The 18,742-nt window shown below is 33.7% G+C and overlaps 1 protein-coding gene and 1 long non-coding RNA gene across 15 annotated transcripts; one reads left to right on the top strand and one right to left on the bottom strand.

Moving 5' to 3' along the window:
• Positions 1 to 925: 925 nt before the first annotated feature.
• On the bottom strand, positions 926 to 3,287 carry LOC111883469 (uncharacterized). Of its 11 annotated transcripts, none has more exons than XR_002847454.3 (9): positions 2,718 to 3,287; positions 2,373 to 2,561; positions 2,200 to 2,277; positions 2,008 to 2,088; positions 1,847 to 1,902; positions 1,663 to 1,734; positions 1,504 to 1,577; positions 1,324 to 1,439; positions 926 to 1,229 (listed from the first exon to the last, which is right to left on the bottom strand). It is a non-coding gene; the product is annotated as an uncharacterized LOC111883469 (long non-coding RNA). The 11 variants fall into 11 exon arrangements; XR_006188219.2 differs by having other exon boundaries at positions 1,324 to 1,577; positions 2,718 to 2,810; positions 2,913 to 3,287; XR_002847448.3 differs by having other exon boundaries at positions 1,324 to 1,577; positions 2,373 to 2,641.
• Positions 3,288 to 3,638: 351 nt separating this feature from the next.
• LOC111883396 (putative pentatricopeptide repeat-containing protein At5g43820) lies at positions 3,639 to 5,996 on the top strand. 4 transcript variants are annotated; one of them, XM_023879725.3, is made up of 3 exons: positions 3,700 to 3,779; positions 4,149 to 4,207; positions 4,285 to 5,996. In XM_023879725.3, the coding sequence occupies exon 3, from the start codon at positions 4,434 to 4,436 to the stop codon at positions 5,838 to 5,840; it is 1,407 nt and encodes a 468-aa protein (XP_023735493.1). In that variant the 5' UTR covers positions 3,700 to 3,779; positions 4,149 to 4,207; positions 4,285 to 4,433; the 3' UTR covers positions 5,841 to 5,996. The 4 variants fall into 4 exon arrangements, with proteins under 4 accessions (XP_023735491.1, XP_023735490.1, XP_023735493.1 ...); XM_042899225.2 differs by having other exon boundaries at positions 3,733 to 3,779; positions 4,136 to 4,207; XM_023879723.3 differs by having other exon boundaries at positions 3,639 to 3,779; positions 4,136 to 5,996.
• The last annotated feature ends 12,746 nt before the right edge of the window (positions 5,997 to 18,742 follow it).

Below are 18,742 nucleotides of genomic sequence, written 5' to 3'. Positions count from 1 at the left end.
CTTAAAAAAAATATTAAGCATACAACATCAGGTAAATTTGGACATTAGAACCAAGGGGATCAAAAAGAAAGAATTTTAGGTGAAATCTCCATATTGACAGCCAGAGAATGTAGATTAACATACAAGATAGTAACTTTCATATAATAGTATAATTTGTGTTCGTATCCGTTGAGCTGCAAACAAACAAAAAAGTCTCCATCTTACATCTAACAATATGAGTAACATTTAATTTTATGTATCACACTTGTCGATTGATGTTTTAAATTTGGAGAATAATGAATTATAAAATGATATATGAGTAATATGTTATTTAAGTTTATAAAGAATATAGATGATATTTCAAAGAGGATATAAAAGTCATTTGATAAAAAATAAATATTTAAAATGATTTGACAAATTTGATATTTTCAAAGCTTTTTAAAATACAACCGGATAAATATAATATTTTAGTATTTAATAAACTTATACTATTTCCGTTTTAAAATTATAGTTCATATTTCTTTTTTGGTTTGTCCCAAAATAATAGTCTACTTTTAAAAATAAATCGTATTTTTATCAAAATGCCCCTTCATTATTACCTAAGTAAATAAACATTTAATAGAATATTAAATGCAAAGTAAAAACAAAACTCATATTTTATTATATAAAGTTAATGATAACTAGATGGAAACCCATGCTTTGCATGGAGCACAGGATATTATTGTTGTATTTAGCCCAAGTATGAGCTAAATGCAGGAAATGGAAAGCTACTTTTTTAATAAATTTTTTTATTTTTAGGTGTAATATGTAGAACAAAACTGTTCGAAACTGAAAAAAAAAATTGCCAGCTGTTCATCATACATTAACTAAGATTTCAGAACAAAAATTCTCACGCTTTCTCTTATGTTAGCCACTATTTCACCAAGACACTCAACAATTAATTCGGTTAAAAAAATCCAAAGGCTTAGTTATCATGTTTTGTAATATTAATAGTTTTTAATGAATATAAATCATTCATATATACATACAATTTCATAGATTTGTAACACAAATGGATTTCGATTCAAAACAAACATCTAAAATGACAATAATAATCAAGAAAAAAAGAAATCAGTGTATAGGAAAAAAGAAAAGAACCATGGTAGGAAATGTTTAGCCTTCTAATGGAGACCGTTTAAGGATGTGCGTAAATCCTTACAAAATGCATCATAAATCCTCCCTTGTCGAGCAGGAGGTATTGGCAACTCAATCTACACACACAATAATTTACAAATTTATAACAATAAATAATAATTTATAAGATGAAAGTAATAAACTAATAAAAAAATGATAACATTTCATTACCTAAACCTCATCACCACTCAATATTTTGATGATCCTTGCTGACCAATAACAATCATCTTTACACCAATCTACCAAATCCCTAACTTTCCATTCACCATCAATCACAACACATACTTCTGTAATCGAATTGACCGTTAGCATTTCATTTTTGAGATATATTTTAGGATATGGAGGTCGCACAATTAATTGTTTCTTTATCTGCTTTGACTTCCTTCCATAATGAGGCAATTCGTATATCTTTGTCCATTCAATAGCTGCAAATTGATTGAAAGTGGTGATTTTAGAACAAATGAAAAGATTGTGATTAGTGATTCATATATAGCAGGTTAGTCAACTCACCTTCCTCTGGAAAGTAAAAAAAAAAGCTAATTATATCTACTTTATTATGGAAGGAAGATGAAAGTTTCCAGGCTGCAATATACACACATGGTATTAATATTTGGTATATGTAAATAATTATACTTATGTTAATATATAAAAACTTCTAATATATTTTAGTCGAAGATGAATATCCAGAGGGTACTTTTTGATCCGGGAAAAAAGGGTGTCTGAAGTCTAGGTTGATGTTGGGAATTTGACCTAATTATTAGGACAAAGAAATTGTTACAATAGCTATAAATAAAGATCATAAGCTCGTAATGAGTATATATAAACGTTAATAAAGCATTTCAGCAAGATATGTACCTTTTTTCATTCTTTAAGTCAATTACGAAACATAGTTCAATAAAACAATGTGCTTCTACCATGGGGCCGGAAACAACTTATCTACAAAGAAAGACATTCGATTAAATAGATGCTTTATTGTGAAGTTCAATGGAAAACTCAGTATATTCCATTTATTCCATATATGGATTTTTTTTTGGGTAAAACATTTACCTGGGCATTCCAGCAAACATGTGGTGGGCATAGATAGAAAGATACACATGCACAAAGAAAAATGATTTTTTCCCGATCCTGTTAATTGTCATCCACATTCGAACACATTTTTCAAAAACCTAAAGAAAAAGAGTAGTAATGAACATCTGTTTAAGAAAGAGAGATAAAGATACCTTACTTATTAGCCGGCAACACCTTCTTCATTAGAGCTGATACCTTCGTCATTAGGCTGACGATGCTGAGAGTGGTGGTGGCGGTGGAGGTCGATCTAAATCGCATCATAATCAACAATGGGTTGTAGCCAGAAACCTCCAGACACAACCGACGTGGGTTATAAACCCAACACCACATCAATTGTCAAACTACACCAACAATTTAGAGCAGAAAATCAACATGCATCTAATGTTCCCTGAGATTGGAGCTGGGTAAAATCAAAACTAACCTAACATTAAACATATAGAAGAGTATTCACTGATGATGAAAACTTATTTATAATTAATTGAAGGGTGAATATGTACCTAAGTTTTTAAGAACATATATTTTTGGTTGAAGAAGATGCGATGGTGCCCGCGGTTGGATGCTGCTTCTCATACGCCAGAGTATGTGAGAAACTATAAATCAAGGGTCAGATAAGAAAAGAAAATCCCCAATTTGATCTATCATTCAAAAAAATCGAAAACTTCAAAATCAGAATTGCATCTTCCATAATTGACCTATAGAGCGAGAGTTAGGGCATGAGAAAAACTAGAAAACGCAAGATCAATGAGTCGCAGACAATAGAATAGGAATTGCAGTGACGGCGGCTGTTGCTCCTCTTGCTCGTCGTTGATGGTGATAAAAAAAACTGATGAAAAATCAAGGCTGCACTCTCCGGAACTTGTGGGGGCGGTGAGCATCGTTGACGAAGTAAACCCCATGAACAATGGTGAAAAAGCAGATTGTTGGTGGTGGTGAACGATGGCCGCCTATAGGGTGATGGCGGTGAGGTTTCACTGAGAAGAAGAACGAAGAAGCGATGGATGAGAATCGGTGAGTAGAGAAGAGAGAATGTCGAATGGAAAACACGTAGACAATTGATATCCCAACGCGACCACGTGTATAGGAGGGCTCTCAAACTAAAGCGGTGACATTGAGCAGAAAGGGTCAAATTGCAATTTCGATGAACAAATGGACCAATTGTGACATACAGCAAACATGTGGACCAAACATGTTAAAAAGTCACCAACTTTACTGTAGCTAAGGCCGCATAATTTTAATATATAGTATAATAATTAATATTATTTTTAATTTGTGTGTTTTTTTTTTGTGTGTAGTATCCGGAGGGTGGGATTATATAAACCCTCAAACGGTCAAAGCTGCCTTTTCTTTTTCTCTTTTCCTAATACGATTCACAAAGACGCCTTTTCTCCATCACGATTTCTTCTCCATCTCCCATCTTCTTCTCTCTAGCCACAGCCGCCAGCTCCCCAATCTCCACCACCGCCAACTATCTGATATCCTCCGCCGCCAACTCTCCATCTCCGACGTCATCACTTCTCGACTCGGTTCTCCGATCTCCACAGCCGCCGCTCTCCGATCAGGTACTGAATTTCCTTTTTTTATCTGGCTATCATCTTCTTTGTTTATGTCTATAAATCTTGACATCTCCATGTCTATACTGGTTATTTCGATTTTCTGGTTATTTTAATGGCTTGCAATGCCAAAGATTTCCTTTTCTGATTATCATCTTCTCTGTCTATTGCCATCTGCTCAAACGAATTTCTGTCAAATGTTTGCAATAACAAAGATTTCTCGTTAATTTTTAGTTGTGAATGATATTTGTGTCTCAAATGTGCCATATGCTAGACGAATCTCCCCTCTGAAATCTGCAATTAATTCTTTTTGTTTTATTTGGTTAAATAATCAATTCCAAACACCCTCTAAATTCACGTTGTAGCGTTTTTAACCAGGTGCATGTCAACTCCTACTCGCTTATAGTCATGTTGATTGCTAGATTCAACATAATAAAGTACACTTCTCAAAGTCTTCACCCTTCAATTTCATTGATACCATTTTCGACACAACCAATTTATCTATTGAACTCAGATGACAAGAAACCTACGGAAAACAATATCAACATCCACGAACTCCATGTCTTGGATAAATTGTCTGTTCTTTTACCCATTCGCCATTGCAATATACATCCAACTGGAAAACCTAGGTCAGAACTAACTCAACTCAACAAAAATCTAGAGATGCTGCTATCACCTGAAGATAAGTTGAGAGGGATTTTCATTCAGAAGTTGAATGGGAAAACTGAAATTAAACGAGCTTTATCAGCAGCTTCTGTTGATATTGAAGTGACTTTTGATTTAGTTGCTAAAGTAGTGAATAGAGGGAGTTTAGATGGGGGATCTATGGTTACGTTTTTCAAGTGGGCTATTGAAAAGGGGAAAGTATTTGAGGATGTTGATAGTTATAATATAGTTCTGAAAGGGTTAGGAAGAAGGAAGTTCTTTAATTATATGATCAATTTGTTAGGTGAAATGAGGGAGAAAGGTGTGAACCCTAACCATGAAACATTGTTTATTTTTATGGATAGTTATGTTAAGGCCAAACAAGTTTCAAAAGCTTTACATATGTTTAAGAAATTGGAAGAATTTGGGATGGAATATGATTCGGAGTCTTTGAAAGTCATGCTAAGATGCCTTTGTAATCGGTCTCATGTAGCCACTGCAAGTTCTTTGCTGTATAAAATGAAAGAAAAGGTGCGGCTTGATTGTGAGACGTATAATATACTACTATGTGGGTTGTCCAAATTTGGAAAGATCAATGAAATTGAAAGGGTTTTGAAGGAAATGGTGGAAGATGGATTTGATCCTGATAGCTTGACTTTTAGCTACCTTCTCGAAGGCTTAGGGAGAGCCGGTCGAATCAATGATGTCATTGACATCTTTGTGAAATTGAAAGAGAAGAGAACATGTGTGTTGAATGTCAATCTTTTCAACGCAATGATCTTCAACTTCATATCGATTGGAGATATTGATGAATCTTTGAAATACTACAATCTTATGTTGAGTAATAATTGTGAACCAAATATGGAAACTTATATCTCAATAATCTCTGCTTTTCTTAAAGCTCGAAGGGTGGCCGATGCTATTGAAATGTTTGATGAAATGATAGGACGAGGGATCATCCCGACCACCGGGACAATAACCTTGTTTATCGAGTTTCTTTGTAGTTATGGCCCACCGCATGCTGCTATGATGATTTATAAGAAAGCAAGAGATGTAGGATGTGTGGTATCATTAAGTGCTTACAAGATTCTCCTTATGAGACTTTCAAGATTTGGTAAATGTGGCATGCTTTTAAATGTATGGGATGAGATGGAGCAAAGTGGTTATTTTTCTGATGTAGAAGTTTATGAGTACATTATCAATGGGCTTTGCAACAATGGTCAACTTGAAAATGCTACCATAGTTATGGAGGAGTGTTTGAAGAAAGGTTTTTGTCCAAGTAGGCTTATATGTGCTAAGTTGAGTAACAAACTACTTGCTTCAAACAAAGTAGAAATGGCTTATAAACTATCTCTAAAGATCAAAAAAGGTCGCCATGATGAAAATGCACAAAAATATTGGAGAGCTAAAGGGTGGCATTTTTGAGCCTTTGTTTAATCGTTATATCTAATTCAATTTACTTAGATGTTATTTTGTATGACTTAAAATCTCCAAACATACAACAAAGAACTTGCAAAGACTCCAAATTATATTCCATGTTTTTCAAAGGTATACAATATAAGACCGAATGACCGATACAAAGGCATTACAACATAACTTTCAAAAACTCCAAATCATATTCCATTCCAAATTTTACCAATTTCTTAAACATATGTAAAACTTTAGAAACTCACATGGCCTTAACATAACTATCCATAAAAATAAACAATGTTTCATTATTATGCATCAAAGATCAATATGTTCCAAATCATCAAGAAAAAGAAGTGCAGACGAGGATAATAAGTTGGCTGATCAATAGTAAATTACCAAAAAAGGAAAGCGTTCATTTGAATCTACCACACACACACCTTGTAAACATATAAAAAAAGGTTTGAATCTACCACACACAAAACTGTTAACAACCTCAAAAAAAAGGGTTCAAGTTATTATTTCCATCAAATAAGTTTATTTAAACCAATATTTTTTTTTAAAAAAAAAAAAAACTTAAAAGGTAACACATGAAAGAGAATAACCTTGATGAAATCCATTATAAAGAAACTCCAGGAAGCCGATTTAACCATAAAATTCATCCAATGTGCACATCTTTAAGTTGGACTTTTCGGTCAAACTAAAAACTTTCAACTCTTAATTCAATGTATTTCATTAAACCCTAGCAATAATCTTGCTACCAATACCCAAATTTGGAGCAAAAATTATGGTTAAATGTAAGTAATTTTTCAATATGCAACCAAATCCATATGAATTTGAAGTTTAAAAGTAGCCGATTTGAATTTAAAATTAAAACCATAACTTTTTTTTTTTTTTTTTTTTTTATCTGTGACGAAATATTCTGGAGCAACATAACCACCGAATCACAAAAAACAAAGTCGAAGATAGTTAATAACACAAATCCAATCTTCCCTACCTTACCCTCGCCTCAACAAAGTCGATATTGTGATATGAATTAGGATTAGATTGTCCTCATCTTTGTTCAAAAACATAAAAGATCATTAGTATTTTAGATTCATTCCCTTTTCAAAAAAATCTATCGAACATAGATCTACTATTAGCAGTTGATTCCCAGATGGATTGACTCTTGTTGGAAATAACCACTAAAAAACACACCGTTAAAAATATAGGTCGAGATTTAGGGTGCGTTTGGTTGTGGAAAATTTTCCAAGAAAAACGAAAATTTTGAAAACGTGTTTGGTTCGTTCGGTTTTCCAAAATTTTCCGAGAAAATAAAAATTTTCGGTTTTCCAAAATTTTCCAAATTGTATGTAAATTAGAAAAGTTTCCAAATTTCTAAGATGGAAAATGAAAACACCCCCGATTTCAACCAAACGCGTTTTCTAAAATTTTCATTGAAAATTGAAAGTGAAAACTCAACTCTATTTTCTGAAAACATTTTCTTAGAAAATGAAAATAGTTTTCCACAACCAAACGCACCCTTAGGACTTGTATTTTCATATTTTCTTTTCCATTATGCGTGCATTTGCCACGTTTGCCTTTTTCTTAAGAACATTATGTTAGCCATTTCCTTCTTGCACGTTTCCAAATTCCTAGTCTAAGTTAGTTGCAGTATTTCCTTTAAATACCTTGTAAGTTGCATCGGATAAAAAGAATATAAAATTGTCTCTCAAGTATTAGTCTCGTTTAGTTTATCTATCTTTGGTATTTAGTTTCTACAGGGGGGGGGGGGGGTCTCGCCATCCATTAATTTGGCTCTATCAGTTGGTGCATTCATGTCTGGATGCCTCTAAAACTGGCTCCACCTCTTATAACACCACTCCCACCCTCAACGATCAATTGTAGGTTTTAATCGTCCTCGCCACACCCACCAACCACCACCTAGACACCATCACCACTCATCTCGTTGCACAATCTGGCACCAAGAACACCATTGTCAAACTCCTCGCCACTGCCACCGCCATCGCCGCCACCACTGCTACCACCACCACCACATACTCACCCACGCCCACCAAAAATCTACCTCCCCAACTTTGACGGGTCAAAGCCGCTTGATTAGGTGTTGCAAGCAGAAAATTACTTTACCTATTATGCTATCCCACCAAACCAATGACTTGCCCTTTTCGTGTTTTACTTCACAAGTGATGCCCTTAATTGGTAGGGGTGTGCAAAAACGTAAAACCGAAAAACCGAGCCGCACCGGCTGACCCGAAACCGAAAAAAACAGAAACTGAAAAAAAAAACCGAAACCGAAAAAACCGGATATCAATGGGTCGGTTTTGGTTTGGATACTTAGGTATCCGCAGATAACCGAACCGAATCGATATATATATATATATATATATATATATATATATATATATATATATATATATATATATGAAGAGAGAGAGAGAGAGAGAGAGAGAGAGAGAGAGAGAGAAAGTTAGGTTCATATAAAACATCATACATTGTGTGAATGTATGACTAAATCCGGACCAATCATTTAATAAGGGCAAATTTGAAAGTTTATAATTAAATAACGTACTATCTAAATTTAAAAAATCAATATATAAGGAAATAATCAAAATCAATTTTTAATTGTTGAATATTAACCAAATTAAAAGCTTATATATATGGAAATGAATTAATTAAATAAGATCTGTTCTTCAAAATTTTATAATCTATTTGGGTATAAATACGTCAAGAGATCCTACAAATTAAGCTAATTATATTTTGCTATCAATATATGTGGAGACTCAAGAAATCATAGAACCATCAAAGAAGGGAATAATTTGATTATTTATTATTTTTCTTCTTGTTCAACTTTTTATAACATTGATAGTTCTTATACAACTTTTATATATATATATATATATATATATATATATATATATATATATATATATATATATATATATATATATATATATATATATGGGAAAAGTGAATATACCCTTAAAGGTATACAAGCTTAGGTACCCAAACTCACCATACTACGTCGTTTTGTATCATATATATACATTGTAATTGTCTAATGTTCTTATAATTCAACTTCTAACTTGATTTCATTCAAAGATTTTTATAAATTTCACATTTATTTTCCTCTTACATAATTTTCATTTTCAACTATAATATATATAGCCTAATTGATGTTCGTCAAAAAGATGTGAATGTATGGCTAATTGTAGACTAATCATTTAATAAGGGCAAATTTGGAAGTTTATAATTAAATAACGTACTATCTAAATTTAAAAAATCGATATATAAGAAAGTAATCAAAATCAATTTTTAATTGTTGAATATTAACCAAATTAAAAGCTTATATATATGGAAATGAATTAATAAAATAAGATCTGCTCTTCAAAAATTTATAATCTATTTGGGTATCAAATACGTTAAGAGATCCTACAAATTAAGTTAATTATATTTTGCTATCAATATGTGTGGAGACTCAAGAAATCATAGAACCATCAAAGAAGGGAATACTTTGATTATTTATTATTTTTCTTCTTGTTCAACTTTATATAACATTGATAGTTCTTATACAACTTCTACATCCACAATTCCTAGTTCTGCTTGTATTGTGTTGCAGCTAGCTACAACAATAAACATGTAAATCATTTTTCAAATTCATATTCTCTAACCCAACTTTATATTATTAATTCCATTATAAAATGCAACTTAAATAATAATTCTATGAATCAAAATCTATTTCTCTTACTAATCTTTATCCATTCTCTAACAATCCACTCAAAATTAGATGGTGATGTCAAAAAAGAAACAAAGAATGAGCTTTCACATGGTTCAGTTTTTATAAACATAGACTACATACCATTTCAAATCTAAATTATTCAATATAATAACTAACATACGAAAAAAAAAAATCCAGTTGATATATGCTTAAAGAATCTATCTGTATAATTCTTAAATACTATGTACATGTTAATATTAAAAAAAAAATTATTCTTAAAGAATTTCACATGATATATCTTTATTCTTTACAGAGAAAACTCCAACAATGCATCTACGACTAAATATCGCTTCATTTGTTTTACAACTTAATACAAAATTATTCAAAATTTAAAAAATAAATGTGAAAGAATGGGATTTCATATGGTATGTGATTAACCATTTACATGCCTAATTATTAAAGAATATATACACTTTAATCTTAAACATGAATCACAACAACCTTATTCTTAAAGAATTTTGCTAGGCTTAATTGGTTTTTTTTTTTTTTTTTTTTTTTTTTTTTTTTTTTTTTTAAATTTGTCCGATGTGTTAAGCAAACGCATAGGAAAAGAAAATCCACAACAACACATCACCAACAAACATACAACTTCGATATAGTACAAACTTACCAAAAAATTAAGCAATACTATTAAAGAATGAGATTTTACATAGTATGTGTTTTAAAGAATATATCCACCTAATTCTTATAGAATCAAATACATTCTTAAAAAATATGCCAAATTTAATTGCTTTTGACGACTTTATTCTTAACGAATAAAGCCGTTCAAATTCTCCACATTTCAGGTTTTAAAAATCATGATTATGAAAGAATGAGATCCTATCCTTGAAGTTTATTCAATAAAATTAACATTAAATTGAAAATAACGAAAACGCTAGTCGATTACATGAGGCATAATTGCCTTCTTCAAGAATAAGAGAAAAATAAACCTGGAGGAGAATCAAGAAATCATCATCATTCAGTGTTACGACGAATCTGCAATGTTGTTGAACTTTGATTTAAAGTTGTCTCGTATAGAACTCGATCTCTGGATTTTCATTCTTTATTATACACCAATGATTTCTTGATTTTAGTCGTCGGAACCGTGCACCAACTTTGGAGTGACAATTTCTAGTCAAATCTTCAATTATAATTCTTGACGATTCTTAGAAATAGTTGTAGAATGATGTTGGATTATGGTATTTTAGTTGAGAAAATATAATCACGTATCCCTGGATAAGTAGCCTTTTCCTTATTTGAATATAAGGGAAGTTTCAAGAATGCATCATTAATGGTTTTACGTGTAAACTAATTAAAGATTTTATTAAATATTACAATAATGTCATAACCATTTTAGCCATCAGATTTTCTAATCCAATGATTCTTATTAAGTCATACAATCACACAATAATTAAGATTCGTATTTAATCCTAACCATATCAAAAAAATATTACTTATTTTCGTTAGCCATATCCCAAACAAAAATCATGATTGACAATCCCAGTTTTGCACTGCTACATTATGTTTTCTTGTATTTATATTTTTATATTTATTATATCAATTATAAGGTATGTTATTTGAGCTTCATTATGTTTTATAACTTTTGAACTTACTAATTTTCAAAAAGAAATCATTGGAATGGAGTTTATAGTTTTGATTGTATTTTTTTTTTTTTTATATTTAGCGAGTACCCGTGAACCAAACCGTGGTTACCCACATTTATATTGTTCAGTTCGGTTCGGTTTTTTTTCCAATTCGGTTTGGTTTCGGTTAGTGCACATGAGGTACCCGCCCCGTGATGGCGGTTCATAATTTTATTACTATCCGAACCGAACTGCCCCGTTAACACCCGTGTTAATTGGTACAAACATATGTCCAATAACAACCTCCTTGGCACATAGGCTGGATTTACATGTGCATTTGAAACCCGCTTTGGCCCTTCTACCTACGACAACCACCAAGATACACTTTTCAAGCTCCACCAAGTCTCCACAATTGTCGCCTATTTGAGAAGATCAGTAGTTGTGTCATTGGTTTATCTCCACAAGCATTACATGATTGTTTCTTCTTTGGACTTCGCCCTAATTTTCAATTCGAACTTGCCCTTCACGGTGCCCAAACTCTCCACCAAACTTACATTCTCGCGAAGCTAATTGAAGATAAACTTCGTGCTCAACTTCCGTCTTGCGATGATTCTCTTGAGCCTCCCCCAACAAAACCACCATTATTGTCCACCCCTCCACCACCTCCCCCAACACTTCCAAACAAACGTTTAAGCCCCACCGAGATGTAGAAACGACAGTCTGAAGGTCTTTGCTACAATCGTCCAACAAAATACCAACCGGGTCACCAACCAGTGAAACCCACCTAAATTCATCCTTCTTCAATCTGAAACCGAACCACCATGGAACTTCAAAACACAATACGATCTCGTCCTTGAGGGCAAGGCCATTTTTTAGGGCTGGAGTATTGATACAAACCCATATGAATTGATACCAGGGCGGTCCTTACGGTGGGCAACCTGAGCGACCGCACAGGGCCTACGACTCGAGGGGGCCCAAAAATTCTAGAATATATATATATATATATATATATATATATATATATATATATATATATATATATATATATATATATATATATATATATATAGGAGTAGGATCAAATGAAAACACCAAAAAGGTTGAGAACGCGAGAACAAAATATATTCATTTGCGATTCCATGTATTCATTTGTGGAGAAATGATAAATTTTTATGCCTTTAATTTCAATTGAATAGAAAAAACATATTCATATTGATTATGCGTAAAAATTTATCATTTCTCCACAAATGAATACATGGAATCACAAATGAATATACTTGTTCTCGCGTTCTCGTTTGATCATTTCCCTATATATATATATATATATATATATATATATATATATATATATATATATATATATATATATAATTATGGGCCCAAAAGGTTAGTCCAAAATCACATATTCACATTAACCCAATGACACAAACAAATTGATAAAATGGGCTGTTGAATCTTGATGTCGCTTAAGTGCTGAACGTGATTCCATCATTCCAATTTCAGTGAATATCAATTATCAAATAGGAACGAGAAGGTAGCGGGGAATGTGGGAAATCGAGATTAGCATATGAATTGGTAGGTAATTTGTGACAACCCGAAATTTCTTATCCTGTGCAGTCAAGCACTTCATTGAAAGTCAAACTTACTCCTACTAACTTTTAGCATAGTTTCGAGTCCGTTTGAGCATTCTGAGCTTTATTTCGTCAAAGGAATAAATAAATGAGAGTGTCAGTTGAACTTGTAACCCGTCAAACAAGCCTTAAGCCCTCAAGAGAGGAGTTTACGGCCAAGACCTTGGAGTTTACGGTCGTAAACTCAAGGTGGTCGTAAACCCCTTGGCATATATATGACACTTAGTCATTTTACTTCATTTCTTCCATTCCAAGCCCAAGAAAACGGATTCTCTCTCTAGGATCTTGAGAGTTTAGCTTCCAATCTTCAATCTAGTAACTAAACTTTCCATTTTCAACTTGATATCCTTTCTTATCTAGTGAATACACATGATTTCATCAATGAAATCTCTTCTTTTGGTTAGATCTTCAAGTGTTCTTCAAAACACCAAGAACACACACTAGTGTTCTTGGACCTTAAGCACCCAAACAAGCTTCTAGATTGTAAGTACTCTTGTCCTAGCTTGTTGTATAGTAGTATGGACTTGTTTACACCTTAAAAGCATCAAGAAATCTAGAATGGAAGGTAGTTTACGACCAAGGCATCTCCCAAGGCCGTAAACTCCATAAGAGGGTGCAATGTTGCCCTAACTTCCTTCCCAATGCTTAGAACTTGGACTAGAACCCTTCACATTTGAGCTAAGGACCTTAACACACGAATTTGGGGAGTTTGCCATGGGTTTACGGCCGTAAACCCACTAGGGCCATAAACTCTTGGCCGTAAACTCCATGGAGAGTGGTCCTTGGGCCGTAAACTCAATAGCAATGCCTTACAACCGTTAGATGCAACCCTATGACCTTATAACACTTGAATCCAAGTGTTTTCCTTGTTCTAGGGTGTGTTTACTTGTTGAATTAGTGTGATAATCACTAATTAGATGCATACATATGTCTTTATATGTTAATAGGATCATTGTGTGTGTTCAAGTCTTCACTTGACACCTAGCACCTTGTCCAACATTTCCATACAATCCACTCACTACAGGTGAGTTCATACCCCTTAATCAACCTTTTAAATGTTTTTAAATGCTTTTATGACCGGGGGGGGGGGGGGGGGGGAGAATACAAGTTGAGTCATTATAGTTATTATATCAATCACATGTGATTAATAACTATCCAACTGTGGATTTACTACACTTCTAGTTGCTTTACAAAGCAAACTACTTCGAAATACTTTCTCAAACGTTTTTACATATCAAACTTGTTTTATGTACTAAACCTTTCCTTTCGAATTCTGTTACAAATGTGTTTCAAACAAAGTATTTCTTATACTTTAAACTGTTTATATCAAACAAACTGCTGTTAAATCATTCCTCAAATGTTTTACAAAACCTCTTTTAAAACTTTTATATTGTCAAATGCATGCCTATATATGTATAGTTATGTAAGTAATGTTTAAAGGACTCAGGACTGCTAACTCGCTTTAATTCCTTTTCCTTGTTTGGATGTGGCCTTAGGGTATCGGTTATTTGTCCGAATGTCGTCTAAATATTAGTTACATATTATGTATACATATGTAGACATAAAAGTTCTATTAGTCAGTTTAGTACCGTTGGGTAGCAAAGGCATACCTTCATTCAGTCATATACATACATTACTAGTAACTATAATAGGTATAGTTTAGGAGATACTAATTATTATTCCTAGTACAAGGAATCACACAAGAGTCAGTTCATTCATGAGTCTATACAAATATACTACACACTATATGATGAGACACTAATACACACTATATGAAGAGACACTATTACACACAATATGAAGAGACACTCTTACACACTATATACTATACTAGAGGACTTACTATAACAGAGAATACTATAACAGAGGATACTAGACAGAGAATACTATAACAGAGAATACTATACAAAGGATACTATACAAAGAATACTATACATAGAATACTATTACTATAACAAGTATACTATAACAAGATTCAGAGATAACATAATGTGAGATACTACTTCATGACACATCGACCATTTTGTTATGTCACATTTTGTAACTAGAATCTCCTGGAGGGAGAGCGTGAGTGTACTTATAGATTTATACTGTATTGACTATCCTACACCTTTGTTGTTCGCTATAGTGGGACTTGCAAGTCTACAGGTGCCAAATGTCATTTCTTCCGACGTCTTTCATCGTTGTGTTATAGTCAGATTAGTATGGTAACAATCATATCACATTTTGCCTTAATTGAACCATTGGTTTTAAGGTAGTTATTACTTCAGTGATTAATACAAATAATATTATAGTACACATATATATTTTCTCATTATATTTAAATTGTGATCTTCTCACATAAAGGGTAATATAAAACTATATTTTGATAATAATAGTTTTACATGGGAAAAACCTTCATTCATATAGAGAAGCAAACCTTCAAAGCAGTCGGGTCTTGGTAGAAGACTACATTTTATACTAGTAGGAAATATGGGATTTTCTAGGGATTTCATACTTATACAAACTTTTTCATCAAACATTTACAAGTATTTCCTTTACAGTTTTACCAATCAATGACACTAAAATAATTATGAATTCACCAGCTTAAATGCTGATCTACGCTTTCAAAATAACTTGTATTCTCAGGTCACTAGTAGACAGGTACGATGACCAGGTTTTGAGAAGACGGAGCAGTCAAGACTCGTCTTTTATTTTGATTACTTATTTCATGTCTTATTCTATAAAATAACACACATGTATTAAAATTTGACTATTAATGCAATGGATGATGTTGTTGCTTGTTTATTACTTTGCACTGTTGTGATACTTTACATGACGTCCTCCGCCCCAAAACGTTTCCGCCGTTCTTGGTTTTGGGGTGTGCCACACCCCGAAACCGAAGGCAGAAACGTTCCGGGGCGGAGGTGACTTCATGTTAAGTATCACAACCGATGTACATAGTAAGCATAGTAAACGCAACCATTACATTACATAGAAGTATTTACATTTGTTTGAAAATACAGTAATACAAGTTCAATACGTATATATCATATGAACAAAAGCTAAGACGAGTCTTCTATAGGCTCCGTCTTCTCCAAAAGATCGCAGGGTACCTGTCTAATGTGGACCTGAGAATACAAGCAGTTTGAAAATCAGCATAAAGCTGGTGAGTTCATAAGCGGTTTATTTTCGTAAAAGAACAAGTTTCCTCTAGTTTTTATGAAAAAGTCGTTATCCAAGAAAATCCCATATTTTCTTATAAGGAAAGTTTAGTTATCCATTTGTTACACAGTTTGGTTAAGAGCAGTTATGTTATCCCAGGAAAAACCCTTATTTTCCTAAAAGTCGTGGTTGGTTATCGAATCTTGAATGTAATGTACAAGTATCTACGATACTTAATGTGTTTGTGTGAAGTTTCCTGAAAGTCTGTTATCCTTGAAAAAGTACATTAATTTTAACACGTATATAAAACTAATAAGTAAGTAGAAAAGTTTTCATAATCTTGATTGTGAGTTCCATAACCATACTACAGACTAGATAAGGCTCGAAACTGGGCCAATATCTATTTATGAATTTTGTCACCCTTGAACCTTTCGGTTTGGCTGTAGCTAGTAGCCAGGTGCGGGGTAGTCAATCCCGTATAGATCTATACACTCAAGTCACGCTCTCCCTCCAGGAGATTCTGGTTACAGGGATAGTCCTCCACTCTCGTATCTAGGGGAAGTGCTACAAAGGACGTGTCTCCAATCTTAAGATTAATGAATTTTAAAATTTAAATTAACAATACAGAAAATTCTGTTTTATTTGTCCTTCACTCTCGTATCTAGGGGGTATTATCAAGGACCTGTCAAAAGTTCTAAGATTAACGATATTTGTCCTTCACTCTCGTATCTAGGGGGAGTTTTATCAAGGACATAACAAAGTACTAAGCTAATGCCTTTAACAATAATGAAGTGGAAAATCATTTGTGAAATATAAAATATAACACTATATAATAAGATTTGAAATCGGTTTGAAAACTAACTATGCAAGTCAAATGGTTTGTTAATACGGTTTCTATTGTTAAAAGCGTATGGAAAATGAAACATTTCAAATCAAATAATAAGTTTAAGTACAAGATATTCTTGTACTTTTTCTTGTATTCCCCCCTGAAAACATTGAAAACACTAAAAAAGGGTAGGGGTATGAACTCACTAGACGAGAAATGTGTCAGCTTAGGATGCTAAGTGTCAGTTCAGGGCTTGAAAACGCGCGAGGTTCCTATGTAATATGAAAAGATACACAATTTGTATCTAATTAGGACTTGAACTACTAATTAATAAAGAATAAACACTCCGAGGCGCGAAAACACTTCAATTCAAGTGTTAGGAATGGTCCGGGTAGCATCTAAGGGGGTGTATGGCCTAGACATGGAGTTTGCTCTTCAAGAGTAAACTCCTAATGGATATTACGGCCCTAAGACCATATCCCCATGAGTTTACGGCCGTAAACTCATGGGTGAGGTGTTCTTGGGTGTTAAATGGTCTTACAACACTAGTGGGATGATGTTAGGCTTATTCTAAGGCATTGGAAGGGGTCTTGATCAACATATGGACCATTTAAGGAGTTTACGGCAGTAAACTAGGAGTTTACGGCCGTAAACTCTCAAGTATCCATTCCTTATGTGTTTTGGTGGTCCTAGGTTAATCACATGTGATTCTAACTCAATACACAAGCCATGGAAGGAAGTTAGGGCACCATTTGACCACCTTATAGGAGTTTACGTCCCAGGAACCATTCCTTGGGGGGTTTACGGTCGTGAACTCCTAAGGAGATGGTTTTCTTGATGATTAAGGCCCCTAACACAATAGTGGTTGGTTATAGACTTTATTCCAAGGCTTATGAGGTGTTTAAGGGGCATCTTAACACCTTAAAAGGTGTTTACGGCCTAAGAAAGGGTGTTTAAGGTCCAAGCATGTTCTTGGGCCGTAAACTCAAGTTTACCCCTCAATGTTAAGGTTTTGGTGTTCTAAGTCCAGTCTTGTAAGCCCCTAAGTCATATCTAAGCTCTAAAGGTGGTTTGGAAGGGTTTTGGGGCTCCAAAACCCCATCTATGTGTGTTTATGGTTTTGGAGTGTTCCATGGCCATAAACACATGTTTTTGATCCTATTTCATGATTCAAACACGAATTTAAAAGCTAAAGATGTTATACTATGAGCTAGGATTGATTCCTTACCGATTTGGAGCTTGAATTGGATGATTTTGGATCAAAGGTTTGGATTGATGAGAGAGAGTAGAAAGAGTGGAAAAGGCTTCAAATGAGGTCCCTTCAACCTTAAATACGGTTTGAGTTTGAGGCTCGGTGGAAATCTACCCGATACTGACGTTAGACGGGGCTTTTGGTCGTACCCGATTTAATCGTTGTAACCCGACGTGGTCGAAACTAAAAATTTTCCAAATAATAATTTGGGGCGTTTTCATGTGTTTCTAACGGGTTTGGATACTTACGAGGTCATAATAAAAGTCTTAAATTAAATGACTTAATCCAAAAAGGTAATCGGAACAATTTGCTAAAGACGAGTTTTATGGACGGAAACGAGTTACGGCGATGAAACAAACTTCGGGTTGTCACAGAGTGTGACATAATTGAACTGACGCCTCACGAAGTCACGCCTTGATAATGAATCGTCAATTTTTTCTCTCACAATCTTTAATCTGTAACGGATAATCGTATCGAATCTATAGATATAATACATCTCGTTTACGGTTTCGCAATTCTCAAATCTCAATTCTTACTTTGTTGCTCACAGTCTTACGCATCTCTCTAGTTTTTGCTCTCTCGTATAATCATAAACTGATTGACAATCGGTAGATTTTCACATCTTTGGCTGCTATAGTGCAACGTGCGAGTGCGAGTTCATTGCAGAAGGCTGAAATCGACAATTAGATTCAATTTCTAATTGATTTCAGTTGTAGAAAGGGCAAGGGCG

The sequence above is a fragment of the Lactuca sativa genome, chromosome 2, assembly GCF_002870075.4.
Source record: "Lactuca sativa cultivar Salinas chromosome 2, Lsat_Salinas_v11, whole genome shotgun sequence".
In the NCBI taxonomy this organism is placed as follows: domain Eukaryota; kingdom Viridiplantae; phylum Streptophyta; class Magnoliopsida; order Asterales; family Asteraceae; genus Lactuca; species Lactuca sativa.
The sequence above is the reverse complement of the archived record's forward strand: the minus strand, read 5'-3'. Positions and strand labels throughout refer to the sequence as shown.

Bases quoted from the DNA above. Each gene is read 5' to 3' on its own strand.
- LOC111883396 (XM_023879723.3), top strand. From the start codon at position 4,179: ATGTTGATTGCTAGATTCAACATAATAAAGTACACTTCTCAAAGTCTT.